Raw genomic sequence first — 25813 nt, forward strand, 5'->3', positions numbered from 1 at the left:
TGTACAGGTTATTTATACAATCCGTCTTTATAAAGGAGACTCAGGAGGCAAAGGCAGAAAGAAGAGGTGGAACTGTTTGTATTACTAAGGTTGAGGAAGTGTGTTGTGTGGATCTTGAGAATAGAGCCACAGTTTAGCTCTGCTCTTGAAGGCATGGAAGGAGGGTTCTAATCTATGTGTGGTGAGCAACGAGTTCCAAAGATTGGAGGCGAGGACCGGGAAGCTAACACCCCCAGATTTCTGTAATTTAAATCTCGGTATGGATAGGCAGTGCTCTTCGGCTCTTCTTTGAGGTCTGGTAGATGTCTGCGGAGTGAACCGGCAGGCCAAGTATTGAGGAGCTTTGTCAGCCAGGCATTTATTAGTGAGGGCAAGGGATTTGAGAGAGACTCTATGTACAAAGGAGAGCCAACGCAGCTTGCGTCGGGTATCAGATATGCGTTGTTGTCTAGGGATGTTCAAGGCAGCCCTAATGGCATTATTTTGGGTGACCTGAAGTTTGCAAAGGTTGCGCTGGCTAGTCCCTAGGTACAGGGCATTGCAGTAGTTTAACTTGGCCATAATTAGAGTTCTGGCAAGGATAATGCAGTTTGTGTAGTGAGGAAAGGGTGGCAGGCTGTAATGAGCTTACATGTGTAAGCAGATGCTGAGGTAACAGCATTAGTTCATCTCGAGAGAGATAAGGAGGAATCAAGGTAGATGCCTAGAGTTTTGGTGACAATCGTAACCTTGATAGTGTTGCCATCAATGATAAAAGATTTGAACTTGTGGTTGAGTTTACTAAGTTGGTTAGGGGAGCCCAAGATGAGACGCTCTGTCTTGTCATCATTAAGACAGAGCTTGTGTTGAGCCATCCAAGCCTGGATGACCTGATATACATTGTTTAGGGCTTTAGTGTCCACAGTATGATCACTCATGATAGGAATGAGTATCTGAGTGTCATCCGCATAGTTCGTGTAGGTGACACCCAGATAGTTGAGAATATCAAATAGAGGTTTTGTGAACACATTGTAGAGCGTGGGTGATGCACAGGATCCTTGTGGGCCCCACATAGTACTGGCGATGGTGGTATGCAGTGATGAAATCGTGGCAAAAATGTCGCCTGAACAAAAAAAAAATTGCGGCAAAAAGGCTGTGGTTTGACCCGTTAAAGGTATACCCCATTACACCATTTAAGGGGAGCTGGGGTTGCTGGGGTGTCCCCAGCCCCCCCTTAAATGGTATAATGGGTCCAGGGGTTGCAGGGGTGTCCCCTGCATCCTTTACATGGATTGCGGCGGCAAAACCACTGCCTTTTTGCCGCAATATTTTGTGTTCACCAAGATTTTTGCCGCTATTTTAACACATGGAACCACAATGGTTCAGCGGAAGCAGTGGGGGAGAAGACCCTCATGGATCTATTGGCTAGAAATGATCTGACCCAGGTAGTGGCGTTGTCTGAGAAGTGAGCAGACATTTTGAGATGTCGAGGAGGACATTTTGAGATGTCTCCCGAGGATCACCCACATGGGTGTGAGTGATCCTCAGGGAGAGGACACGGCATTGTTGGAGGAAGACACATGTTTCCTCCCCTCCTTTTAGGTAAGTTCCTTCTTCTCCCCAGGCCCTGATGGCCTATTGTACTATTCTCCCTCAACCCATCTCCACTGCCAATAATCTCCCACATGACATAGGGAACGATATGTCCACAACAGGAACGAGGAAGAGACAGGGAGCAATAATGATTACTCTCAACAAGGTCCGACATCCGCTTCCCCAATATCATATGTTAAAAGGACCGGGTGACATCAACATGAATCCTTGTGATTGTCTAACATATATTTTTTGTAACTTTAAAGCTACTGGAATTATAGAACCAAACCTCCCCAGTAATACCAGCTTTTCTGTCCATAGTTGTGGAAAAGGAGGACAGGGTTTTGCATGCATGTTACTGAGCACTGACGATCATTGCCATATATGTAAAGGTGTTGTAACAAAGAAGCTGAACAGAGCAGTGAAGATCAGTGAAGGCCAGAAGTCCAAGGTGCGCTCTAGTGTTTGTAGAACCCACCTGTGCCAGGGCATTAAAACCACAGGAGCAGGAAGAGAGACTGCTAGCAGAAGCGAGTTGCTCCTCTACGTACAAAGGGATGTTTGGAAGGAAGTTGTTGGAGCCAACCAGCTCGGGAACCGGAAGGGCGAAGGCTGCCGGAAGTGGACAACAAGTGGCGAGAACAACAGAAGTCAGTGGGGGCCTCCTGGGCCTTCGCTGGTGTTGGAGAACAACACTTTGCTCACCAGAATGCCAGGCGAGGCAGACGGGTGCAGCACTGGTCTATGTGGACCCGATTGGTGGTGGGCTTTCCTGGCAACCATCCTCATTGTGTTTGTGGGGTTATGCCCCATATGAGAGGCCTTTGCCTACCCTAGCACCTAAACCTCCATCAGAGGATGTGTTTTCCAGGAAATTTCAGAGGCTCGTGCACTCTGACCGTATGAAGGAGTATTTTAAGGGTCTTTTCAAGGAGATCTACCCTGAACCTCCACCTCCACCTTCCAATCCGGCAGCTCCAGCAGCTCCTGCGGTGGTACCACCTCTTCCTCTTGGTCCGCCTCCAGCTCCTCTTCCCTACCCCGTTGTCTCCCATAGAGAAGACACTGGTAGAACGGGATAGCACTTTAAAACCTGCGGCGGTACAGCCGCCTGCTCCCGATTCGCTGGATGACCCTCAAGCAGATCAGGATAGCGATGAGGAGCCCCACTCTGGTAGAGCATTCCATGACCGGATCCTGGATATGATGGCCCTCCTCGACATTCCAGTAGCTGAGGCCCCCGCTCCACAGGAGGGGGTGCTTTCGGGAGCAGAAGGACGTTTGAGCAGAGACCTGCAAGGTCTGGGATGAGCCCCACAATGGACTACATATCAAGAAGAGAATTGACGCTCGTTACAGGCTCCACATCTCTGAGGAGACAGTCTTGGCGTCTTGTCCGCTCCCTTCCTCGACGGTGGTATCTGCGGCCACGCTTCAGTCCAAGCTGGCCTCTGCGACCTCTACGGCTGCAGCTCAGATTCTCTCCAAGGAAGATCAGATTCTGGACTCCTTGGGCAATAAAGTCTTTGCCCACTCAGCACTGCAACTTCACCAAGCAAATACCGAGCTGATCCTAGCAGCAGCTAATATGAAGCTGTGGAAGGAGTTGACTGATTTCCAGGAGTGTGTTCCTGCGGATAGGCTAGACGACTTCAAAGCCGGTTTGTCGGACACCAGTGTGTCGGCACAAGATCTCCTGGAAGCTGCCGCACACCATGTGGATACTTCAGCTCGAGGCCTGATGGTGGGAATTGACACCTCCCGCCAGGCGTGGCTCCATGCAATAAAGTTTTCGAAGGAGGTGCAAGATAAAGTTCTGGACCTTCCCTTCGATGGCAAGGAATTGTTTCATTCTTCTACGGATGACGAACTTTCAAAGACCAAGGCAAGCACCCAAACCGCCAAATATTTGTAGGTCCAGGCAAAGGTCCCAGCTAAGGCCCCTTTTACACAGAGGTCAGGGCCTCAGTCTCGATCCTTCTCTGGCTTCAGGGGGTTTCGGGACCTCTGGGCACGCAGAACTGAACCTGCGGTTGGCTGCACCCATCAGAAGCAACAACGTGGTTGGTTTTTCTCTCGCCCATCACCCTCCTCTCCAGAGGCAGGCAGTCTCCCTGCCACCAAATCTGCAAAATGATATTTTTTGTGGGTTGCATGAGACTCCGATGGGAGGATGAATCTCGTCTCATCGTGAGGCGTGGCAGACCCTCACCAAAAACCGGTGGGTTTTGTACATCGCTTAGGCGGGCATTCACTTGCCCCTACCCCGCCCTTCAACCCTAACTTCCAACAGACCGGGACACCCTCCCTCAGAGCTGAGGTTCAGAAGCTTCTAGACCTCAAGGCGGTGGAACCTGTTCCCCCTCGGTGAACAAGGGGAGGGCTTCTACTCTCGTCTGTTTCACAGATATTTGATCTTGCTGCAAGTGTTGACACGTGCACATTGTAACTGTCACAATCAATATGTGAGATGTTATAACTTACAGTTCCTGAGTCCCTAAACTAATAACATCCAAAATATTAAATGTTAATGCATGTAGATGCCTGCTCGTGCCGCGAGTGTTACACAATCAACATGTGAGATGCTGTAACTTAAAGTTAATGCGTGTGAATACTTGCTAAAATATTAATGTTATTGCGTGTGAATACTTGCTTGTGCCGCTAGCGTTGTTACACAAACAATATGTGAGATACTGTGACTTAAAGTTAATGGGCCTCATTACGAGTGTGCCGGTCGGGTAGCAACAGTGCCAGTAAGCGTACCTGCACCGTTGTTTCCGGACCGGCACACTCCGAGTTCTGTGGATGGGACGGCAGCTGCTCACAGACTTTGACGGAAGCACCAGCACTGTTGCACACAGTGCCAGTGCTTCCATCATCCCCATTCCCATTGAGTCCTATGCGACACAAATGGGAATGAGGATTTACATTTTCCAGCAGCCTTTCTCCTCCACCACCTCACTCTACCTGCAGCGTTCCCCAGGGCTCTATCCTATCGCCGTGGCTCTTCAATATCTATCTTGCTGCTTTGGCTCACCTGATCTCATCCTTCCCTCCTCATTTCCAGTGATATGCTGATGACACACAGCTTTCCTTCAAACTTCCCTCTACTACCTACTCCTCTCTCATTCACGATTGTCTGACCGCCATCCAGGCATGATGTGCGGCTAATGATCTCTGTCTTAATACCAGTAAGATGGAGATAGCTCTTATTGGGACTCCTGTGCCCCGTTTCCTTCCTAAATTCTGGCCGCCCTACGTGGGCCCTCTATCCTCACCATCCTGTGAGGCCAAAAACCTTGAAGTCCTCTTCGACTCCTCTCTATCCTTCACCCCTCACATCTTGGACCTTGCCAAGAAGGCCCACTTCAACCTTCTCCTCCTTTAGAGGCATTCTCCCTTTCCTCACCTTTCCACGGAAGCTCAATGTCTCCAGAGCTCTGGTCCTCTCCAGGCTGGACTACTGCACCAGCCTCTTCCTCAATGTCCGCCATCCTCCATATGCCCCCTTCAGCTAATCCAGAACAGGCCTGCAAGATTCATTTTTGGCCTCAAGCCCAGGGACCGTATCTCTCCAGCCCTAAAATCTCTCCACTGGCTCCTGGTGGCCGCAGGGAACAAATTCAAGACCCTCTGCATCATCCACAAGACGTTCTGGGGCTTGGGACCATGCTATCTCCAACTTCTTCTCCCTAAATACTTCCCTGCTAGAGTCCTCCGCTCCTCTAACTCCAACTTTCTGGTTGTCAAACACTTCTCCAAACAGAGTGGGGGGCAGGTCTCTTTCTTCGGCTGGTGCCTCCCTTTGGAACAGCCTCCCTACCCCTCTCCGAGTATAGCCAGACCTCCTTAAGTTCTGGAAACTTCTCCAAACTCTTGTCTACCTCTTTCTCTCACTCCCTTCCCTGCTAACCACCCCACTGCCATTGAGACTGGTGGCCTGGTTCCTCATGAATGTAACAGGTTACCAGGCCCCTACCCAGTCTAAACCGGCACCCTCCACCCCTCAGCACTGCCCGTGCGGGCCCCCTGCCTGGCAGCTGTGCACCTCCCATTGGGATTCCTCCACCTTAGCACTTGGCCAGTGGCCTGCTCCATGTGGCACTACACTTCCAGACTACCACCAGCACTTGTCCATTCTTTGCCCCTTCTGCTCCTCTCTTCTCAATCTCCTGTACTTCTCCTTGCTGCACTTGCTCGTCCAAATGTCACAAGGCATAGTAGGACCACGATTGTATATTTACTGTTTTTGCCATTGTTATTTACTCCCCTTGGTCCCTCCCCACTTGTTTTATGGCGCCTGGAAACGCCATCTTGTTGTATAGACGCCTAACAAATGCTCAATAAATAAATACATAAAATAAGGTACACAACCGAGAATGGTCAGACAGTCATGCACTCCAGAACCAATTCCGATGGCACGTAAATGCCACCAAGGTGATGGTGGGAGTAAGGAGTCGGTGTGCAGAGTTAGTGTAGTGCGTGGCAGTGTGGGGATGAGGAGGAGAGATAGAAGAATAGAGGTGGTGTGAGAAAAAGAAAGAGAATGAGGTGGAAAAGGAGGAGAAGAAAGAAAGAAGCCTGGGAAAGGAGATAGAGTGAAAGAGGTGTGGAAGACTTGGATAAGAAAGACAGAAAAGCAGAAAAGGTAGAGTGAAGAAACAGAAGAGCGTAGGAGACAAAATCAAAGGAGTGGTAGAGAGAGTTAAAGAAACTTTGGGACTAGGGAGATGAGCCTGCTACGTTTAATGCCCCCTAGGGACAGGGCATGCAGGATCCCTTTGGGATGACACCCGGTTTAGGGAACAGGAACCCAGAGAAGGTTATAAGTCACCATCCCTCCCCTACAGCTAATAACTCCTTTGTAGGATATCTAGGGGATAGGGTTTTAATAATCCTATTCTCCTTTTGCAATGCCTGACTTTTGTTTATGACTTTTCCTGCGCCCAGTCTCATGCCAAGGACAGAGGAGAAACAAAGGAACCAGCCACCTGTAGAAGTGTACCACCATGAACCAATCACAGATGAGCTCTGGCAAGCCCCAGAGAATTTTAATAGTGGCAACCTGAAAGGAAAGGGTGTGCCCGGGGAGAGAGAATGCCAATATCAGCGGTCCGTCCAAGGACGCCCACCTGAGAGGGGAGAGACGCTGACGAAGAAAGGCCGCAGCAGCCACAAAATGCTGCATGAATGAGGCAAGGAGGCTTTGCATGGCCAAAGTCGAGCCCAGATGACCCTTCATGTAAGAGACTCCACCCAGAACTCAAAGCTAAAAGAGCGAAGATGGAGAGCCTCTCCCAGCCGGTGTGGAGCCCAGCTGACAGGTCACATAAGAGTCTCTGCACCAACCTGGAAGCCCTGAACCCCAGGATGAAAGACTCTGAAAACCGAAGGAGACCCCACCTGAAAATCTGCACCCATGTCTACAAGTTAACCTACGAACCATCCTTACTCCACACCCATCCCAAGGAGCACCGCAAGAAGCAAGCAGATACGTGGTGGGTCCAGGGGCATAGGAGGCGCACAAAAAAAGTGAAACAGAAAGCATCCCAGAGGGAGGAGTGAAACAGAGAAGACCCCCAGAGTGCAGAGAGAAAGAGCACATTCTAGAGTGGGGGAGTGAAACAGAGTGGAGCCCCAAAGAGGGGAGAAGCGGGAAGCTTCCTAGAATGGGGAGAAACAGAAAGCATCCCAGAGTGAGGAGTGAGAGCGAAAAATGTCCCGTAGCGGGGAGAGGAAAAGGACATCCCGGCTTGGGATCTGAACATGAGTAGATCCCCAGAGTGGGGGAGAAAGAGAGAATATCCCATAAGCGAAACTGCATAAGAGGAGTGCCCAGCGCGGAGAAAGGATAGCAAATACCGTAGGAGGTGGGAAGTAAAAAGACCCTACAGTGAGGGGGGAGGACTGAGAAAACCCCAGAAGAGGGGGAAAGAGAAAAGGTTGAGAGGCTCCCAGAGTGTGAGAATACTGAGTGAGACTTGAACTCGAATCCTTGTGCAGTTCCCAGCTTCCAGGACTTCACTTGCACAAACTGGAACTGTGAGCAAAAATCCTTCACTGAAAAGCGACAGGAGTTGGGGTCACAAGCTAGCAGCCAGCCACTCACATTCATAAACAAGCCTTCTATTACCATTTTTTGTAATTGAAATGCTTTCTTTGAGGAACAGGGACAGCAATAGGTTACAATAGGATTCTGGATGGAGCACCTTTTTTCTATCTTTCTTCATTTGAATAGGCAAAGTAAATAGGGAAATATTGTTTGAAGCTAATTTAAAAAAATAACTTTGCACCATGTGTCGTTGTCTGCACAGCAAGCAGTGCACATACATCCCTACACTATCTAGATGACTGCCTGATAACAAGCAACAGTGCCTACTCATACAAAGAACACACACAAATACTAATTCAGCTACTACACCATCTGAGGTTCCCCATTAAATGTCCCAAAGTCAGGTCTAAACCCTTTTAAGTCCTAGACATTCACAGGAGCTATTATAAACTTAAATTAGCCATTGCCCTTCTCATAGCAAGAAAGGATTCAACCCTTTTTAGAAACGGTTCCCCTTTACCAGCCATCACAGCCCATAACAGCATGAATAATGATTAAACTGTTGGGGTTGGTGTGTCATGCATCACATTCTACTAGTACCTCTTGCACATCTTCACATGAAACCATTCTAAGAGTAGCCTGTTGCCCAATGGTCACAGGCAGAGGGGGGTTGGGAAAATCCAGTGATTGTAACACAAAAGGTCATCCAATCCCTCAGGTGGTCCAACAAACAACATCTGGCCTTGGCTTTCTCCTGACCTCATCTCTCTCCGCTGCCATCTGCGTAAAGCTGAGCAGCACTGGAAAATATCTCTATCTCCCTCTGACCTCATCGTGCTTTCATCTCTACATTCCTCTTTTGACTCTACTTTACTTCCTGCAAAATATCTGTACTAATCGAAACTCAGTTTTCCTCTCCCATCACCCTCATCGTCTCTTTCAACTCCTCCACAATTTCCTTTCTCCTAAAACTCCTGACCCATCCGCACTATCATCCTTTACCTCCTCTGACTTTGCCAACTACTTTACTTCTGAAGTAGCTAATCTTTGCTCTGCCTTTACTCTCCCTGGTACTCCTCCCTCTTCCTCCTCTCCTAGTTTATCTTCACATTCTCTTTCCTTGTATTCTGCTCTTGCTGACTCATACCTCTGATACCTCTGCTCTTCTTCCTCACGCTCACCCTGCTGCTTCCCCTTTTGATCCTCTTCTCTCATTTCCCAGGTCTATCGTCTTCTTCCCTATCTTACTTCTCCTATTAATTCTTGTTTCTCTGTTTTCCTACTACTTTTAAGCATGCACTCATTGTCCCAATTCTGAAGAAGCCTACTCTCGATCCCGCTACTCCTGCCAATTTACGCCCCATGTCACTTCTTTCTTTCCTCTCTGAAATCAAAGGGCTGCCTACGATCCGAATGCTAGTTATTTAAATCTTCATTCTCTTCTCCCACCTCTTAAATCTGTTTTTCGTCCTTCTCATTCCACAGAGACTGCCCTTTTGCATGTCTCTAACTCTCTTCTGTCTGTTCATCATTGCAAGCTTTTATCTATCCTTATTCTTCTTGATCTTTCTGCAGTGTTCGATACGGTTGATCATTCTCTTCTTATCTCTTCTCTTTCCACTTTGGGCATCTCCGGTTTTGTTCTTGAATGCTTTTGCTCCTATCTTTCTCAGCGGTCCTACTCTGTTACTTGGGCTGAAAAATACCTTCGCTGGCAATGCGTCTTAGACTCAACTGCTTGTTAAGATGCACATGTAAACCAACATTTCATGTGGTTCTGTATATAAATGGGCCATGGTTTCATGTTTTCTGCTTTATATGGGCCTTTCTCGCTTTCCGTAGCGATGAGCAGAGGAGAAGCTCTCAGGGGACTTGGTATGCTCCGGCAACAGGGGGAGCGTGTATGAGGCTGAGAAGTTTGGGGAATTATTTTTGTGAGGAGGCCCCTGCAGTGTAGGGGCTGGTGGGCAGGCCAGAATTGTATCCCAGCGTGGCGCGAAGAGAGAAGCTCCGGGGGGAACCAGAGAGAGCAGACCGGCTCTCAGTTGCTGGAAGGGACGTCCCCTGAGGCCGTTCTTGTTCCAGGCTGGACTGACTTACTCTCCCCATTCCTGGGTCAGGGGGTTTGAGCCCGGCTGGAGGCGAGGGAGTATGGTCGGGAGGAGTGCGCCTCCACTGCTACTGCTGCTCTGCTAGACCAGAGCCAGGGTGCTGTCACGCGTGACCTCCGTGTTTGCTGTCTGTAATGTAGGAGGTAGAAAGTGATAAAGAGGATCGGACAATATTGAACTATTTAGAGGTATATTCACTCGCCAGCCCCGCACAGGCGGGTCGTGGCAAGTGTATATTTTTTCTGTCAAAGTTAAGGGGAAGGAAGGAACAATATTGAACTGTTTATAGGTATTAGAGGTAGTCGCGTGCCCCATTGTTACCCCCCTCTAACCCCTGGGATTGCTGCAGAGCCAGGCAAGCTACAGTGTGTAGTGTTCTAACCTACGGTGTGATCTGTTCTCAGTTCCCTCTCAAGGGGAAGTTTCTTTGTACATACGTTCACAGAGGAAGGGGTGAGAGCCAGTTTAAACGAAACACTCATGCTAGGAAAGGCCAGGTGACCCTAGGCATGATATTCAACCATTTATGTGACAAATGTGAACTGACTGGCTTACCAGTGATTGAAGTGTTAATATTTAATTATTTATGTACCAGAGGTGAATTGACTCACTCCCAGGTGACCCTATTTATGATATTCAACCATTCATGTGACAAATGGGAACTGACTGGTTTACCTGTGATCCAAGTGTTAATATTTAATTATTTATGTACCAGAGGTGAATTGACATACTCCCAGGTAACTCAATGTATGATACACAACCATTTATGTAACAGATGTAAACTGACTGGCTTACCCTGAATGTTAGGAACTGTTTAATGTAACAATGTTCTATTTGCACCATATCTGGCACATATAAAGAAAGCTGTCAAGCTGGTAAACTGAGATAAGTCTGTATCTGTTTATTTACACTAGGTACACCCTAACTAAAGTTAGCAACCAGGTCTAACATATCTCATAGAAGAGGGCCTACGCTGCGCAGAGCCTACTATTCTCTCTGAGGGCAGACCATGGTCATCAATACAGAGCCCACTCATCACCCCCAGGAATATCATTTTGCACATGTGTGTGATAAGGTGTGAGTATCCCATTCCCAGGACTACTACAGGTTCAGCACACGCCACTTTTCAGATACCTTAGGGAGAAACACCTTACACTACGTTGGAGGCACTGCTGAGATTCCAGTTGGTCATTCACCCACAGTCAAGGCAGGGGAACTATTTCATTCATTTAGTGTATAATTTTATACAGAAGCAAAGGTGGCACACAAGTATGTAATACACTGGATACACGCTGAAGGGCTTGGTCCTAAGGCCTGCTTCATAATAGGTGATGACTCTTTACACATTACCACAGATGAAGTGCTAGCCAAGACTGGTACCTTGGAACCCATTACGGGTAAAGTGAAAAGTGTGGGCCGTATACCTGATCAAGACACCAAATGTTATGTGCTATGTTATGGTGGAGTTTCTCTTGCAGGTAAAATCTTGCCCAAGGAGTTTCAAGGCGGGGAACCTGTAATAATCTGCCCAGTCTGGAGCTTAGATGCTTGGCCCGGCATACCTCCACGCTCAGAAGACACCACCCCCACTAAAGAGGCCATCATCATCGCTACTGCAGTGGCTAAAGCAGTTAAAGTCACCAGGGAGCGGCAATGCCTGTCACCCTTCCTTAGTGAACATGGGGCCTAATCCCGCCTAAGACCCTTTTCCGGAGAAAACCCTAGCCTAAAGGAGAAGAGGGGTATGAACTGTGGGCAGATCTCACGCAGCTCATGCTACAAGACTGGAATGTGTCCGACCAAGAAAAGAGGAGACAAGTGATAGAGGCTTTGCGCGGACCTGCATTACAGAAGGTACAGTCCCTCCGAACACCAAGTCCAGACCCGGCTTCCCTGCAAGTGATGAGCGCACTGGAAGGGGCGTTTGGCACTACTCAACCGGGAGGAGACTTAATGATGAGATTCCATGCTACCTCCCTTAAACCAGGAGAGAGACTGTCTGACTACCTTGTGGGGATTGAACAGATTCTACGCTTGGCACACCATAAAGGAGTAGAGACTTCACAACTGAACAGATGCCGATTGAAACAGATACTCAGAGGAGCGAAAGAAGCTGCCATACCCATTTTGCAACTAAGACTGCGTGAAAAATTGGATACACCTCCCGCTTATGAAGAACTATTAAGGTCAATAAGGGCGCTGGAAGAAGAAGCGGGTGACATCAATATCCACAGGAACCCTGTCTAAGGCAGGAGCCCAGCACCCAACCATACCACTCCCGAGCAGAAACAGATTGACGAGCTGCAACAATTGGTAAAGAAAATACAGGCCCAGCTGTTAATCAGGGACAGGTTGAATGCCAATCAGCAGAGAGGCGTTTCCACCCTCTTGTGACTGAGAACATCAGATGTTTCGACGAACTCGGGAGCCTCGAGACTACGTTACCCAATCATCTGCACCCTTACCCCCTGGAGATTGTGTCATAGATGTGGGGATGAGAGGCTCTCCACTCGTCTGTGTGATCAAGACCATGACTATGCCTGAGTAGCTGCTCCATTCGAGGCCCTGAAACCAGCTTCCTGCCCGATCCGTGTCGGGAAACGCCCAGGAGGTTGTAGCGGAGGAGCAGCTAGAACCTCAACCCCAAGAGTAAGCTCCACTGCAAGAAATTCCTGCATCTCCATAAGGACATTAAACTTTGAAGTGCCAACTCCCAAGCATCAAAATAAGGCTCAGGAGGGTCCCACAGCTGACCACCTCCGCTTAGTCTGGGAGCTCTGCAACCCCAACAAGACACTACCAGCATCCTGCAGCTGCCCACAAACTCAAGCCAGTTGTCATCGAGGCATTCCCGCTGGCTTTATAGGGCCCACCAGGACTATCTCTGTTGACCTGGAAGGGAGGAGGACTACAGCACTGCTGGACAGTGGTTCCCAGGTCCCACTTGTCTAGGGCCTCATTACGACCCTGGTGTAAAACCATGGTGCTATTAGCACCATGGTCGATGCCGGATTCCGGCATGGTGGATGGCGGAATTAGCGCCATATTCCAAGGTGGGTGGGGGTGCTAATTCCGCCATCCACCATTGCCCCTTCACCATTGCCAGTCAGCCCCATAGGGCTCCATGTTAATGGTGAGGGTGCTAATTACGGTACCGCAAATTGCAGTACCGTAATTAGCACCAAGGTCCCTTTGCGGGTTGGATTTTTAAAGCCTGCTAAAAGCAGGCGTTAAAGTCCAACCCGCAAAGGGACCTCGTAATTAGGCGCTAATGGTTTAACGGCGCCGCAGCCTTTTACGGCGCCGTTAAATCATTAGCGCCTGGGTCGTAATGAGGCCCTATGAGCCATATTATCGTCAACATATGGCCCATCTACCCTTGGAAGGGTTAAACCTGATGGGAGTAGGAGATGCTGCCTGCAGATATCTGGGGTATACCTGTGTTAAGATCCATTTAAGTCAGGAAGTAGCTGAGGCGGGCACCACCTTAACCACCTTGGCTCTAGTGTGCACCACAAAGAACCCAGACCCAGAAGTACCCTTAGTGATGGGCACCAACTCTGCTCTGTTTGGAACATTGGCCAAGATGTGTGTGGAGATGGCTGGTCCACGTTTTGCACAAACTCTGAAGATGCACCCAGCTTGCCGACAGGCTTATCTCAGAAAAAGCCTGATCAAACCAATGAGCCAGTGGAAGAAGTACTCGCTCCCAACCACGGTCAAGCTGACCTATTGCCTGGGCAGACGATGATGGTGCCCAGCCATATGCAAACTCATTGCCGGAGATTGGTGATGGAGGCCCCTGAGGGTGAAGAACTGCCGGGAGGACTAATGGTCCAACGCACCCTGATCAGCGACGCTGGCCAAGGACATTAAAGTGCCCATCACAAATGTTACAGACAAGACCGTGTTCCTACTCGGGGGGGGCTGAGAATTGCACAGTTCCATTTTGCAGACTGTGGCCCAGGCAGCTGGCACCCGAAGCCTATATCATCCCTTGGATATGAGAAAGATAAACTTTGGGGAGTCGCCCCTGTCAGAACGTAAAAATGATCACCTTTGAGACCATCTATCCCTGCGAGCAGAGGTGTTATCGATCAGTGACTGGGACTTGGGTGAGGTAAAGAGTGTAAAGCATCACATCAGTTTAAATGATACCACCCCTTTTCGAGAAAGGTTGAGACGACTGCCACCTGCTCATGTGGAGGATGTTTGGCATGATCTGGAGGAATTGCTGCAGGCAGGTATCATCCAAGAGTCAAGAAGTTTGTACGCTTCACCCATCGTAGTGGCACGAAAGAACAATGAGGTGCGGTTGCACATTGACTACCCGCGGCTTAACAACAGAACCGTGACGGACCAGTAGACCACCCCTCGAGTGGATGTAGCACTTGACTGTCTGATAGGAAGCAAGTGGTCCTCCATTTTAGACCTACTGAGTGGATACTATTTGATTCCTGTGTTACCCGAAGACAAGGCGAAGACGGCTTTCATCTTTCTATTGGGGTTTTATCAGTTTACCCGAATGCCCCAAGGGATATCGGGAGCACCTGCCACGTTCCAACGTTTGATGGAGAAAACTGTGGGGAACATAGTTGCGGTACTAATTTACTTGGATGATATAATCGTGTTTTGCAGGACTCTAGAAGAACACAATCAGAGGTTGCTTGACGTTCTGGACCGTCTCCAGCAGCAGGAACTCAAAGAGTCCTTAGTTTTGCCGGACCAGTGTAACATATATTGGCCATGTAGTGTCCGCGGACGGCATACAGGTTGATCCTGCCACGATAGAAGCCCTGGACTCTTGGCCCTGGCCCAAAAATATGCGGGAGATGAGAAGTTTCCTGGGGTTCTGCAGTTATTACCAGCGGTTTGTGCCCAGATTCGCAACCATTGCCAGACCACTCACTGACTTGACCAAAGGCTATCCCTTGCCACAGAAGTGAGCGACCAGAAAGGATACCCAGTCCAAGACCCAATACCACCCCAAAAAGGACTTTGGCCTGTGATGGGGTGTGGAGTGCGAACAAGCCTTTGCTCACCTAAAAAAGACTTACTGAAGCTTGTGTGCTGGCCTACACTGACCCACAACTCCTGTATATTCTACATGTGGATGCCAGCTCCAACGGGCTAGGCGCTGTGCTCTACCAAGAACAAAAGGGAACTGTCAGACCTGTGGCCTTCGCCAGCCGGCGACTAAGCCCCTCTGAAATTAACTATCCCACCCACAAGATGGAGTTCTTGGCACTGAAGTGGGCAGTGACTGAAAAATTGCATGACTACCTATATGGAGCAACCTTCACCGTGAGGACGGACAACAACCCACTCGCACACGTCCGCAGGTCCGGCAAATTGGACGCTACTAGCCATAGATGGTTAGATGCTTTGTCTATGTATACTTTCCAGTTGGAATATAGCCCTGGAATCAATAACCTAGATGCTGATGCACTGTCCCACAGACCCCACTCCGAGGACAGTACGCAATCCATTACTATTGAAATGGCTTCTGTGGCCACTATGAAAGCTTTTTTGAGGAAAAAAGCTGTTCCACCAGAGGAACCAGAGCATTTCATTGACTGCCTGGGAGGAACCACCTAGGGCATGCCTGCGAGCTATTGCGACGCAACCAGTCTAATGGCTCCTGAACTGCCGCACATGAACCAGGCGGAACTAAAACAAAGATGATTACAAGATTCAGAGCTATGTGAAGTGCTGCAGAGCAAAGAGAATGGTGCGACAGGGTCGCCTGAGCACAGAAATATACCCAAGTATCAGATATATTGAAATAAGTGGAGATCCCTACTGATGAAGGGAGGCATGCTATTATAAGAAAAGTCAAATCCAAGGGCGCCAGATACACAGGCTCGTGCTACCAAGGTCCTTACCTACACTGGCGTTGCACGCCTTTCATGACCAACATGGACACTTGGGAAGTGAGAGGACCATAGAGTTGGTACGAAGCCGATATTACTGTCCGGGCCTGGGCCCAGAAGTAGAAGAATACTGCTGCACTTGTGCCCGACGCATCGCCCGAAAAAGCCTCAGCCATCCTGCAGCAACACTCCATCTCCAGAGCTCTGGACCCATGAACTTAGTTTGTGTGGACTTCCTGAACCTTGATGGACAAAAGCGGGATTCAGAACATCTTGTTAGTAACAGACCATTTTACTCGATATGTCCAAGCATATCCCACCAGAGACCAGAAAGCGACCACCATAGCAAAGGTACTTTGGGACACATTTTTTATGCATTACGGATGACCTGCTCGCGTTCACTCGGATCAAGGATGAGATTTTGAGTCCAAACTCATTAAAGAACTCATGCAGATGATTAGGGTGAAGAAAACCAGGACATCCCCCTAGCACCCCCAAGGGAATGCCCAAGCTGAACGCTTCAATCGCACCTTGCTATGTATGCTGGGGACACTTAATGCCAAAGAGAAACTCAAGTGGAGGCAACATGTATCCGCCGTGGTGCACGCCTACTACTGTACTTGGAATGACAGTACTGGGTTCGCACCCTATCAGCTGATGTTCGGGAGGGATGCTCGTCTACCCATAGACATGCACTTTGGAACATCCTCTGACGGGACAGGAGTAGAGAGCTATCGCAAGTATGTGAGGGACCTGCAGGAACAGCTGGCGCTGGCATTGCAGCTAGCACCATCCGCTTCTGAACAGTGTGAGCAACAAAACAAGAGGAGATATGATGAAAAAGTCATGTTCTACAAGTTACAACCTAGTGATCGTGTACTCGTCCAGAGTTTAGGGAGAAGAGCTCGAAATAAGTTGGGTGACCGCTAGGAATTTCAGCCCTACCTTGTGGAGAAACAGTTGACAGGGTTGCCTGTGTACGGACTGAGAAGGGAAGGCACCCTGAGGGATGTGAGGACCCTCCATCGAAATCACCCCCACCCCTGGGGGATGGTGTGGAAATGGATCCTATGGTTGCTGAATTTCCTTCTTCACCCAGTAAGAGAATCACTTAAACTCAGCAACCGGAGTCACCCCATGGTAAAGAGCCACGCCCCGCAGTACCTATATCTGTACCGCCTGTAGCCTGGAGTTCAAACGAGAACTTAAATAATAAGGACAAAGAGCTGCTGACCATTCAAGCGGCCCACCGGCCCTCAGACGTTCAGGGGACGAAGGTCCTGAAAGTTTAGACTTAGCCTACTGGAGCGAAAGGGCAGATCCGACTCTGGGTCCATTCGGACTGTCGGTGAGCAGGAGAGAGGTATCAGCGTTTGGAGACACCGACATGATTGTAACGATCCAAGATGGGAACATACCCAGACCCACCTCTGTGACGTTGCACAGGGCTCCAGCACCAATAGACTCTCAGGAAGCATCCTCCGAAACTCATCCGGAGCTTGTGGGGAGCTCCGCCGATCTCAACGAGAGGTCCGGCCATTCTGAATGTTGAGTTATGATGCCCCTGGGGCCCAAACTGAGACTATCGGGAGGGGATTTACTGTTCAATCTACTGCATGTACAAACTTAAATGCTAGTAGACCAAATTGTAATGCTCAACAATGATGGACTGTACCATTGTTATGGGATGGAAAATGGCAGTTTGTGTTGTCTTCACCATTAGGGCATATAAACCCTTAGGGACAAGGGTTTTTCAAGGAGGGGGGAGTGAGTGTAAACCAGCATTTCATGTGGTTCTGTATATAAATGTGCCATGGTTTCATGTTTTCTGCTTTATATGGGCCTTTCTCGCTTCCCGTAGCAATGAGCAGAGGAGAAGCTCTCAGGGGACTTGGTATACTCCAGCAACAGGGCGAGCGTATATGAGGCTGAGAAGTTTTGGGAATTATTTCTGTCAGGAGGCCCCTTCAGTGTAGCGACTGGTGGGCAGGCCGGAATTGTATAAATTGTATCCCGGCGTGGCGCGAAGAGAGAAGCTCCCGGGGGAACCAGAGAGAGCAGACCGGCTCTCAGTTGCTGGAAGGGAGGTTCCCTGAGGCCGTTCTTGTTCCAGGCTGGCCTGACTTACTCTCCCCATTCCTGGGTCATGAGTATGGGTGCGGCTGGAGGCAAGGGAGTAAGGTCGGAGGAGTGCGCCTCCACTGCTAATGTGGCTCTGCTGGAGCAGAGACAGGACGCCGTCATGCTTGAGTGCGTGTTTGCTGTCTCTGTGGTAGGGGGTAGAAAGTGAGGGAGAGGATCAGACAATATTGAACTGTTTAGAGGTGTATTCACTTGCCAGCCCTGCACAGGCGGGCCATAGCAAGTGTACATTTTTTCTGTCAAAGTGAAGGGGAACGAAGGAACAATATTGATTTGTTCAGAGGGATACTCACTCGTCGGCAACGCACATGCGGGCTGTGGCAAGTGTACATTTATTCTGTCAAAGTAAAGGGGAACGAAGGAACAATATTGAACTGTTTAGGAGTATATTCACTCGCCGACAACACACAGGCAGGCTGTGGCTACTGTACATTTTTTTCTGTCAAAGTGAATGGGAACGAAATAATAATATTGATCTGTTTAGAGGTATACTCACTCGCCGGCAACACACAGGCCGGCTGTAGCAAGTGTAAATTTTTTCTGTCAAAGTGAAGGGAAATGAAGGAACAATATTGAACTATTTAGAGGTATACTCACTCGCCGGCAACGCATAGGCGGGACGTGGCAAGTGTACATTTTTTCTGTCAAAGTGAAGGGGAATGAAGGAACAATATTGAACAGTTTAGAGGTATATTCACTCAACAGCCCTAGTCCCCTGGATGGCTACAGAGGCAGGCAAGCTTCTATAAGTGTGGTGGTTTAGTCACTACTGTTTGTAGTGTTCTCAGTCCCCTCTCAAGGGGAAGTTTTGTTGTACATACGTTCACGGAGGAAGGGGTGAGAGCCAAGTTAAGTGAAACGCTCATGCTAGGAGAGACCAGGTGACCCTATTTATGATATTCAACCATTTATGTGACAAATGTGAACTGACTGGCTTACCAGTGATCAGTGATCCAAGTGTTAATATTGAATTATTTATGTACCAGAGGTGAATTGACTCATTCCCAGGTGACCCTATTTATGATATTCAACCATTCATGTGACAAATGTGAACTGACTGGCTTACCCGTAATCCAAGTGTATTTGTGTACTAAAGGTGAATTGACTCACTCCCAGGTGACCCTATTTATGATATTCAACCATTCATGTGACAAATGTGAACTGACTGGTTTACCCGTGATCCAAGTGTTCATATTTAATTATTTATGTACCAGAGGTGAATTGACTCATTCCCAGGTGACCCTATTCATGATATTCAACCATTCATCTGACAAATGTGAACTGACTGGCTTACCCGTAATCCAAGTGTTAATATTTAATTATTTATGTACCAGAGGTGAATTGACTCACTCCCAGGTGACCCTATTTATGATATTCAACCATTCATGTGACAAATGGGAACTGACTGGTTTACCTGTGATCCAAGTGTTAATTTTTAATTATTTATGTACCAGAGGTGAATTGACTCACTCCCAGGTGACTCAATGTATGATACACAACCATTTATGTAACAGATGTGAACTGACTGGCTTACCCTGAATGTTAGGAACTGTTTAATGTAACAATGTTCTATTTGCACCATATCTGGCACATATAAAGAAAGCTGTCAAGCTGGTAAACTGAAGATAAGTCTGTATCTGTTTATTTACACTAGGTACACCCTAACTAAAGTTAGCAACCAGGTCTAACATATCTCATAGAAGAGGGCCTACGCTGCCCAGAGCCTACTATTCTCTCTGAGGGCAGACCATGGGCATCATAAGAGAGCCCACTCATCACCCCCTGGGATATCATTTCGCACATGTGTGTGGTAAGGTGTGAGTAGACTCCTACAGGTTGCAGCACACGCCACTTTTCAGATACCTTAGGGAGAAACACCTTACACACAGATTGCACCAGGCAGTGCTGATAACTATTTTGTTCAGAGGACTCCTGCCCTCCATCTCAGGTATGAAAGCAGTTTGGGGTATTTCGTTGCTTTGTGTGTTCCGGTTGCATGTATTTGCATTGCTTGCGTGACTGCTTGGTATTCTGTATTCTAAAACTTGTGTATCTATTAAAGACCCATCACTAGGCATGGTTTAGTTACCTACCTGTAGGTGTAAGTCCCCAGTATTGGTGTAGATTCATAAATGTCCACACTCATCCCATAGGAGGTTGGGGTTCATGGAGCTAGGAAAAGAACTTGCATCAAGAATCTTAAAGTAAGACTGTAATCTGTATAATCTGGGCTGGCAGCCCTGGGTGTGTCACAATGCCTTGGCTTTGCATGAGTTGTAAAAAAAGCAGGAGCCTGCCAATGCAGTCTCATTCTGATTTTAAAATGTTTTAAAATGGAATAAGGTTTCCAATGGTTTCCACGCTTCTTGTGAGAATATTCATATGTATGTGAATCTATATAAGACACAAATAATGGTAATCTACACTTACTCTTTCCTTGTCCTTTTTAATTGTGTTGTAAACTCTGGAACCACCTCCCTGTCAACATCAGACTTGCCCCTCACTTTTACAGTTCAGGAAGGAGTTCAAGACCCTCCTATTCAAGGAATGTCTCCTCCATAATGCCTAGGTCCACATACCTACCACTCCCCACCCTACCTAAGATGGTTTGATCTGCTTCCCATTCTTTCATCCCCTGGTTGCATGTAGATTCCTTGCTACCAATTGGCCACACCCCCCTCCCTTGTTGTTAGATTCCTGCTTCCTGTTTGTCTTCTTCTTTCACTATGTTCTTCCCTCGTATGATTGTTAAGTGCTCCGTTGCTTCCCAAAGCTAGGTTTGTGCTCAATAAATACCTTATATAAATAAAAGTAATAATAATAATAATCATCTACAACAGATACAAGCGAATGAAAGACTATTATTGGTATGTAGAGTTTGTTTATGTTATGCTAACTAGGGATTTCCACTTTGACGTCAGGGAATATTCAAATAAGCTTCTGTGTTTAAAAGATACAAATATCGTAGAATTATACATGTATGTAAATACCTTTATTTAACTTAACTTAGTTACAGCTGTGCTCTTAAGCCAATGTTATTTGTTCCCTCTAGGCCTACAAATAAGGGTCCAACTGGTTGTCATATTGATAAAAGGACTAGTTTATGCGGCGGTTGGGTGAATGCGCAGGGATGGTTCTGTCTAGGGATAGTGGACAAACATGCAACCAGTACTCCTTTTAAATTCAAACTTTCTGCGGAGAAACTCTGGCCCCTCCCTTCCCACGGAGGGAATCACATATATATGGAGGCAAGGGAATGATGGAATGAGAGTAAAGTTGTACCTTCTGTGGGTAACTTTTTTCTGAGCTACTATTGGGACTCATTATGAGTTTGCTGGTATTCCGGCGGTAAATCCACCGAAATACATGCAAACGGAATTACTGATACTGCCACTTGGTCATGCAGTGTTCGCACTGGCCGTATTAACTCTGGCAGTAATACCGCCAGATTGCAAGTGGTGGTTTGGTGGTGTAAACCTTAATTTTAGGGATTTTTGCTGGCATTCCCTCTGGCGGATGGTGGGGCCAATGCCTCAGTTTTTCCCTCCAAAAATTGGCAGTACTACCAACAAACTTGTAGTTTGGCAGTGCGGGAAAAATAGTGGTAAACGGAATTACATTCACTTGTTTCCTGCACCGCCAAACTCATAATGAGCACCAAATTGTCATATCATTTTGAGTCTTGATAACAGACAGGCGTCGCTAGGGGGATGCTGGAGGGGCTATAGTCCTCAGTCTTTTGGTTGTAGCCCTGTATAGAAGCTCAGGAGCTACAAACAAACTAGCTGGCCCTGAGTCCTGACAGTCTCTACATTAGCATAGCCCCAGATCTTTTCCAAACCTAGCAACACCCCTGACAACAGACACAATTCCTTGGAGATACAAAGAGATGTCTAGATTGCAAGACAAAATTCAGTTCCTATCGGTTTTTGTATTTCATTGGAACACTGTGCAACGGCCCTTCCCACCACACAACATTTGTATATTAACAGACAGAAATTATAGGTAGCATTTTAAATGTTTATTTAAAATTGAGTTGAAAATGTTAAAAAAAAGTTATTCGAAAACCAAATAAAGAACACTAAAAATTAGACCGCTTTTTTCCAATGAGCTCTGTTTTTTTGTGATCTGTATTGTTACTTTGTTTTCAAAGCACAATTAATTTTTGGACATGGTAAAACTGTCATCCTTTGATCATGACTAAGCTTCTTTCTGTCTGTCCTTCCAGCATACCGTGAGCCGGATTATACATACCAGATAACTGTTCGCTACTCTGCATCACAATGTGATGTGCCTGCCAATGACCGATTCTTTGAGGAGCTGAAGACCATTTTGGATGACCTGATATTCGGTTTAACCTGCCAATTGACAGATGCATACTACAAATGTCACATCATAAAAGCCCCGAAGCATGGCCTCCAGAATGAGATATTTATAACTTTCAGATGTAAGCATTATGTTTGCTTGTGTAGCACTGCTATTTCACTGTAAATGCAATGGTTTTGATAATTACTGTGAAGGCATCACGAAGCAAGACACAGACAACATACTTGAAGTTCAAACAAAAGATATTTATTAACTTCACTATCAGGATGGCTGAATGCCTAACTTGCCCTTTGCTGAAGTGGTATTTCCTTACCTGAACGTAAGTAAGGAAAGTCTGAATCAAAGAGTTCAACTTAGAAGTCTGTGTCCAAAACCTATACTTGCGCTCACAACTAAAGCTACACAGTGCGTAGGGATGTCAATAATCAAAGTAATGGCGATCAACACAAAGTTCTGAGCTTCTTCCAGCTCTTAGCTTCCTTTTCAGCTCCCCTTACCAAGGTTCAAGAAAGTTCCACAAAAGTCTCAGAATGACCTTTCTTTTGTTCAAAGTAACACTGTTCCACACAGTCCCTTCCCAAAGTTCCAAGCAACACAGTTCAAAAGAAAAGGGGTTTGAAGCTTTTTTCTCAAGACAATATTTGCAGTTCCTCAAGTCTCAGGGCTCCCTTCTCCAAGACTTTAGTTCAACCACTTGTACTTGTTTCAGTCTTTCAAAAAGGTTTAACACAACTCAAGGTCACTCTTTCTGGATTTCCTCACCAGTTCACTTGCAGTGTTTTTTTTTCTTTAGTTTATTTCACAATGTCTTCAGATCTCACAGTTCAGGGCTCACTTGTCTGGGTGCAGTTCTTAGAGCACACAGTCCACCTATTACATGTCGCATAACCAGGCTCCTCAGCCCACACAGGTTCTTCTAAACTTGTCTCTGTGTACAGAGTTACTTTCCTTGGTTTCCTCTTTATTGGCCTCTTGGCTTTATGTGGAGTATTTGCAATCCTCTGGCTTCTCCTGAGCCTTTTGGCTCTGCCATGACATGCGCACTGCATTTACTCATAAAGTTCACTTTGTGGTGGCCTTGCTCATGTCCCACCTTTTATGGCACTCTTTCCCACTTGCGATCTTTCATCAATGTTATTTTCATATGTACACTTTCTCTTTGGCTGTTCTCTTTTATCTGCTTTTGCCCATAAAGTTGGACTCAATTCCAGATTCAATAAGCTTAATTGTAAGGTTTCATTCAGTTCGGTATTCAACAAACATTCAATTTACTTAATTTCAAGTTTCTCTTCCGTTCGGTATTCAATATGCATTTGATATGCATGTCAAGTTTACATTCATTTCGGTATTAGATATGTATTAGATATGCTTAAAGTCAAGTTTCTATTCAGTTCGGTATTCAATACCTGGTCGCAGCACGCTAGGAAGGCCCCTGGTTGTCGAGTGTCTCTCCCCGACACTCACTGGTCCTCGGCGCTGTTCCTCTGTGGCTCCGGCTGCTCCTTTCCTGCTTCCTAGGCCGGCGGGCCAGCTCTTGTGTTCCCCGCTCGCAAACCAAGGTCTGCCTGACATATGCTGGTTGCTCCGCTGCCTTTGGATGGACATGGACAGCGTCCTGCTTTCTTCTGCACTTCGCAGCTCCGGCTGCTGATTACTCGCCACAGAGGCGCCATCTCTGGACTGCTGGCTGGCGTCCTAGCTCCTCCACAGGTCCCACCATGACTACCTCCTGCAAAAACGGGTCCCCTGCTGGTCTCCTTCCTACAGGCCTCCCTGATTCTCCCTGTGGTGTATTCTGGCTCTCTCTTTATACACCTGCAACCTCTTAACAGGCTGCAGGCGTAGATCCTTCATTAAGTTTGCCTGACCATGATTAAGGGGACATGCCTGACTCTCACCATACTCTGCAGGCATCTTCCTTGTCCCAGTACCACAGTGGTAAAATTAAGGTGTAGTGTTCATTACTCTGTCATTTCTTCCTCATCCCAGTACGTTCAAAGATTAAATGTGGGGAAATGAGGGGAGGAGTCTTGTAGCAGCCCATAAAGGATGGGGGAGAGTTAGGTTGGTCATTTATAGGGAAAGGGGGATACCATGTCTTGCCTGTGGGTGCCCCATTCCCAATCTTTGAGGACCTTCCACCCAGGTGATATTCCCTCGCTTCTCCACCCCCAGGCTCAGGATCCAAACGCAATGGCCTCTCCCTGGCCACCTGAGAAGAGGATACAGGAGGTGTAGGAGTAAGGGGTGGTCAGTCATAATTTTGAAAACATTTTTTCGAAAGACAATAATGTCGAAACAATAATATCGAAAAAATATATCGTTTTTTTAAATTATATATTTATTTTGGGGTCTGGGAATAAAAACAAATGGGTAAAACAAAAAAATATATAAAAAGGGGGGGTTGGGGGGGAAACCCCCACATTTCGAATAAAAAATGTAATTTAAAAAAAATGCGACTTTTTTCCATATTTTTTTTTCCATATTTTGACTTTCGAAATTTTTGTTTTCGAAATTATCACTATAAACCGGAGTAAGGATACCCTCAGGTTTCTCACATACTCTTCGCCAATGGGGGTTGGCCCGAGATGCCTCACAGGGAAACCAGGAGAGAAAGTCTATATATTACCTTGCTCTCTGCCCTTCCCGTGTTCCACTGTGAAGCAACAAGGTTGACGGTCCAAGAAATCCTGCATATCCCTTAAGTTGGATTCTTCTCTCAGGGATATCAGGTCCACTTTTACGAAAGTGATACTTTCCTCCCCACTAGTTCTCTTTTCAGACTTGTTTTTTTTTTAGTTTCGTTGGGTGATGAAGCCTAATTCTAGGAGTCTTGGATTTGACTTGAGTCACCTGTGAAACCCATTGATCGAATTGGGATAACTCAGTTCCTAGGATTAACTGGGCCGGTAAGTTGGAAATCACTGCTACAGTTAGGTTTATTTTTCTTCCCAAGATGATAATGGAGATTTGGGCTAATGGGTGATTTTCCATATGGCCATGTACACTGGTCACCCTCTCTTTTCCTATTTCTTTCCACCCCAGGGGAAGTACCCCGATTCTTATGTCACTTTTCTTCCTTCCTGTATCCAGTTTTGCCTAGACAATCATTCTCCCTAAAGTAACCAGGATCTTGTAATTGGTTTTATCTCCAGTATATAAAAAGACCTGGGGTTTTCTCTGGTTCTTATAATTACTTCCCCTTTTTCCAGACTCCTTTAAGCTCGTCTCCCCCTCTAACATCATATCTTGAGGTTGGGTGTGTAAGATGGTATTATATGATGACTCAATTCTTTCTTATTCTCTTTATCCTGTCCCCGTTCTCTTAATGATGGTGTGGTGGGGAGATCAATTATGTTTAATGGACAATATCTTGCGACATGTCCAAATCCTTCACAGGAGAAACATTTTTGGTCTTGGACAGGAGAAAGGGGTAAAGAAGATGGACATTTTCCATCCCCAGCTCCTATCATGAGGTTGTCGGAACCTGATCTCTCTAAAGTTTCCAACTCTTGATACTTAAAAGGCATTTGGAGATCCAAATGACAGGATTTATCTAGGTGACTAACTTCTCTGAATGAATAACAGAAGCTTTCAAACTCTAATGATGCGGGATCAGAAAAAAGACTCACTCCTTCTTCGCTTAATACTTGCCTCGATATCGTAGGTTCCCAGATCTTCTGGGGAAGTGGATGGTTCTTACTGAGTGTCCTTCCCAAGGGAGACTCTCCTTTCCC

General features: G+C 47.0%; 1 protein-coding gene across 2 annotated transcripts in view; it reads left to right on the top strand.

The window, feature by feature from the left end:
* Window positions 1-25813, top strand: part of ZPBP2 (zona pellucida binding protein 2) — an 854148-nt gene that overhangs the window by 354325 nt on the left and 474010 nt on the right. For both annotated transcript variants that reach the window (XM_069634766.1, XM_069634767.1), the window contains exon 5: window positions 21979-22197. In XM_069634766.1, the coding sequence (XP_069490867.1) occupies window positions 21979-22197 (219 nt within the window). The remainder of the gene's footprint in view (window positions 1-21978; window positions 22198-25813) is intronic.

The sequence above is a fragment of the Ambystoma mexicanum genome, chromosome 13 (genome assembly GCF_040938575.1).
Source record: "Ambystoma mexicanum isolate Mex_15411 chromosome 13, UKY_AmexF1_1, whole genome shotgun sequence".
Lineage (NCBI taxonomy): Eukaryota > Metazoa > Chordata > Amphibia > Caudata > Ambystomatidae > Ambystoma > Ambystoma mexicanum.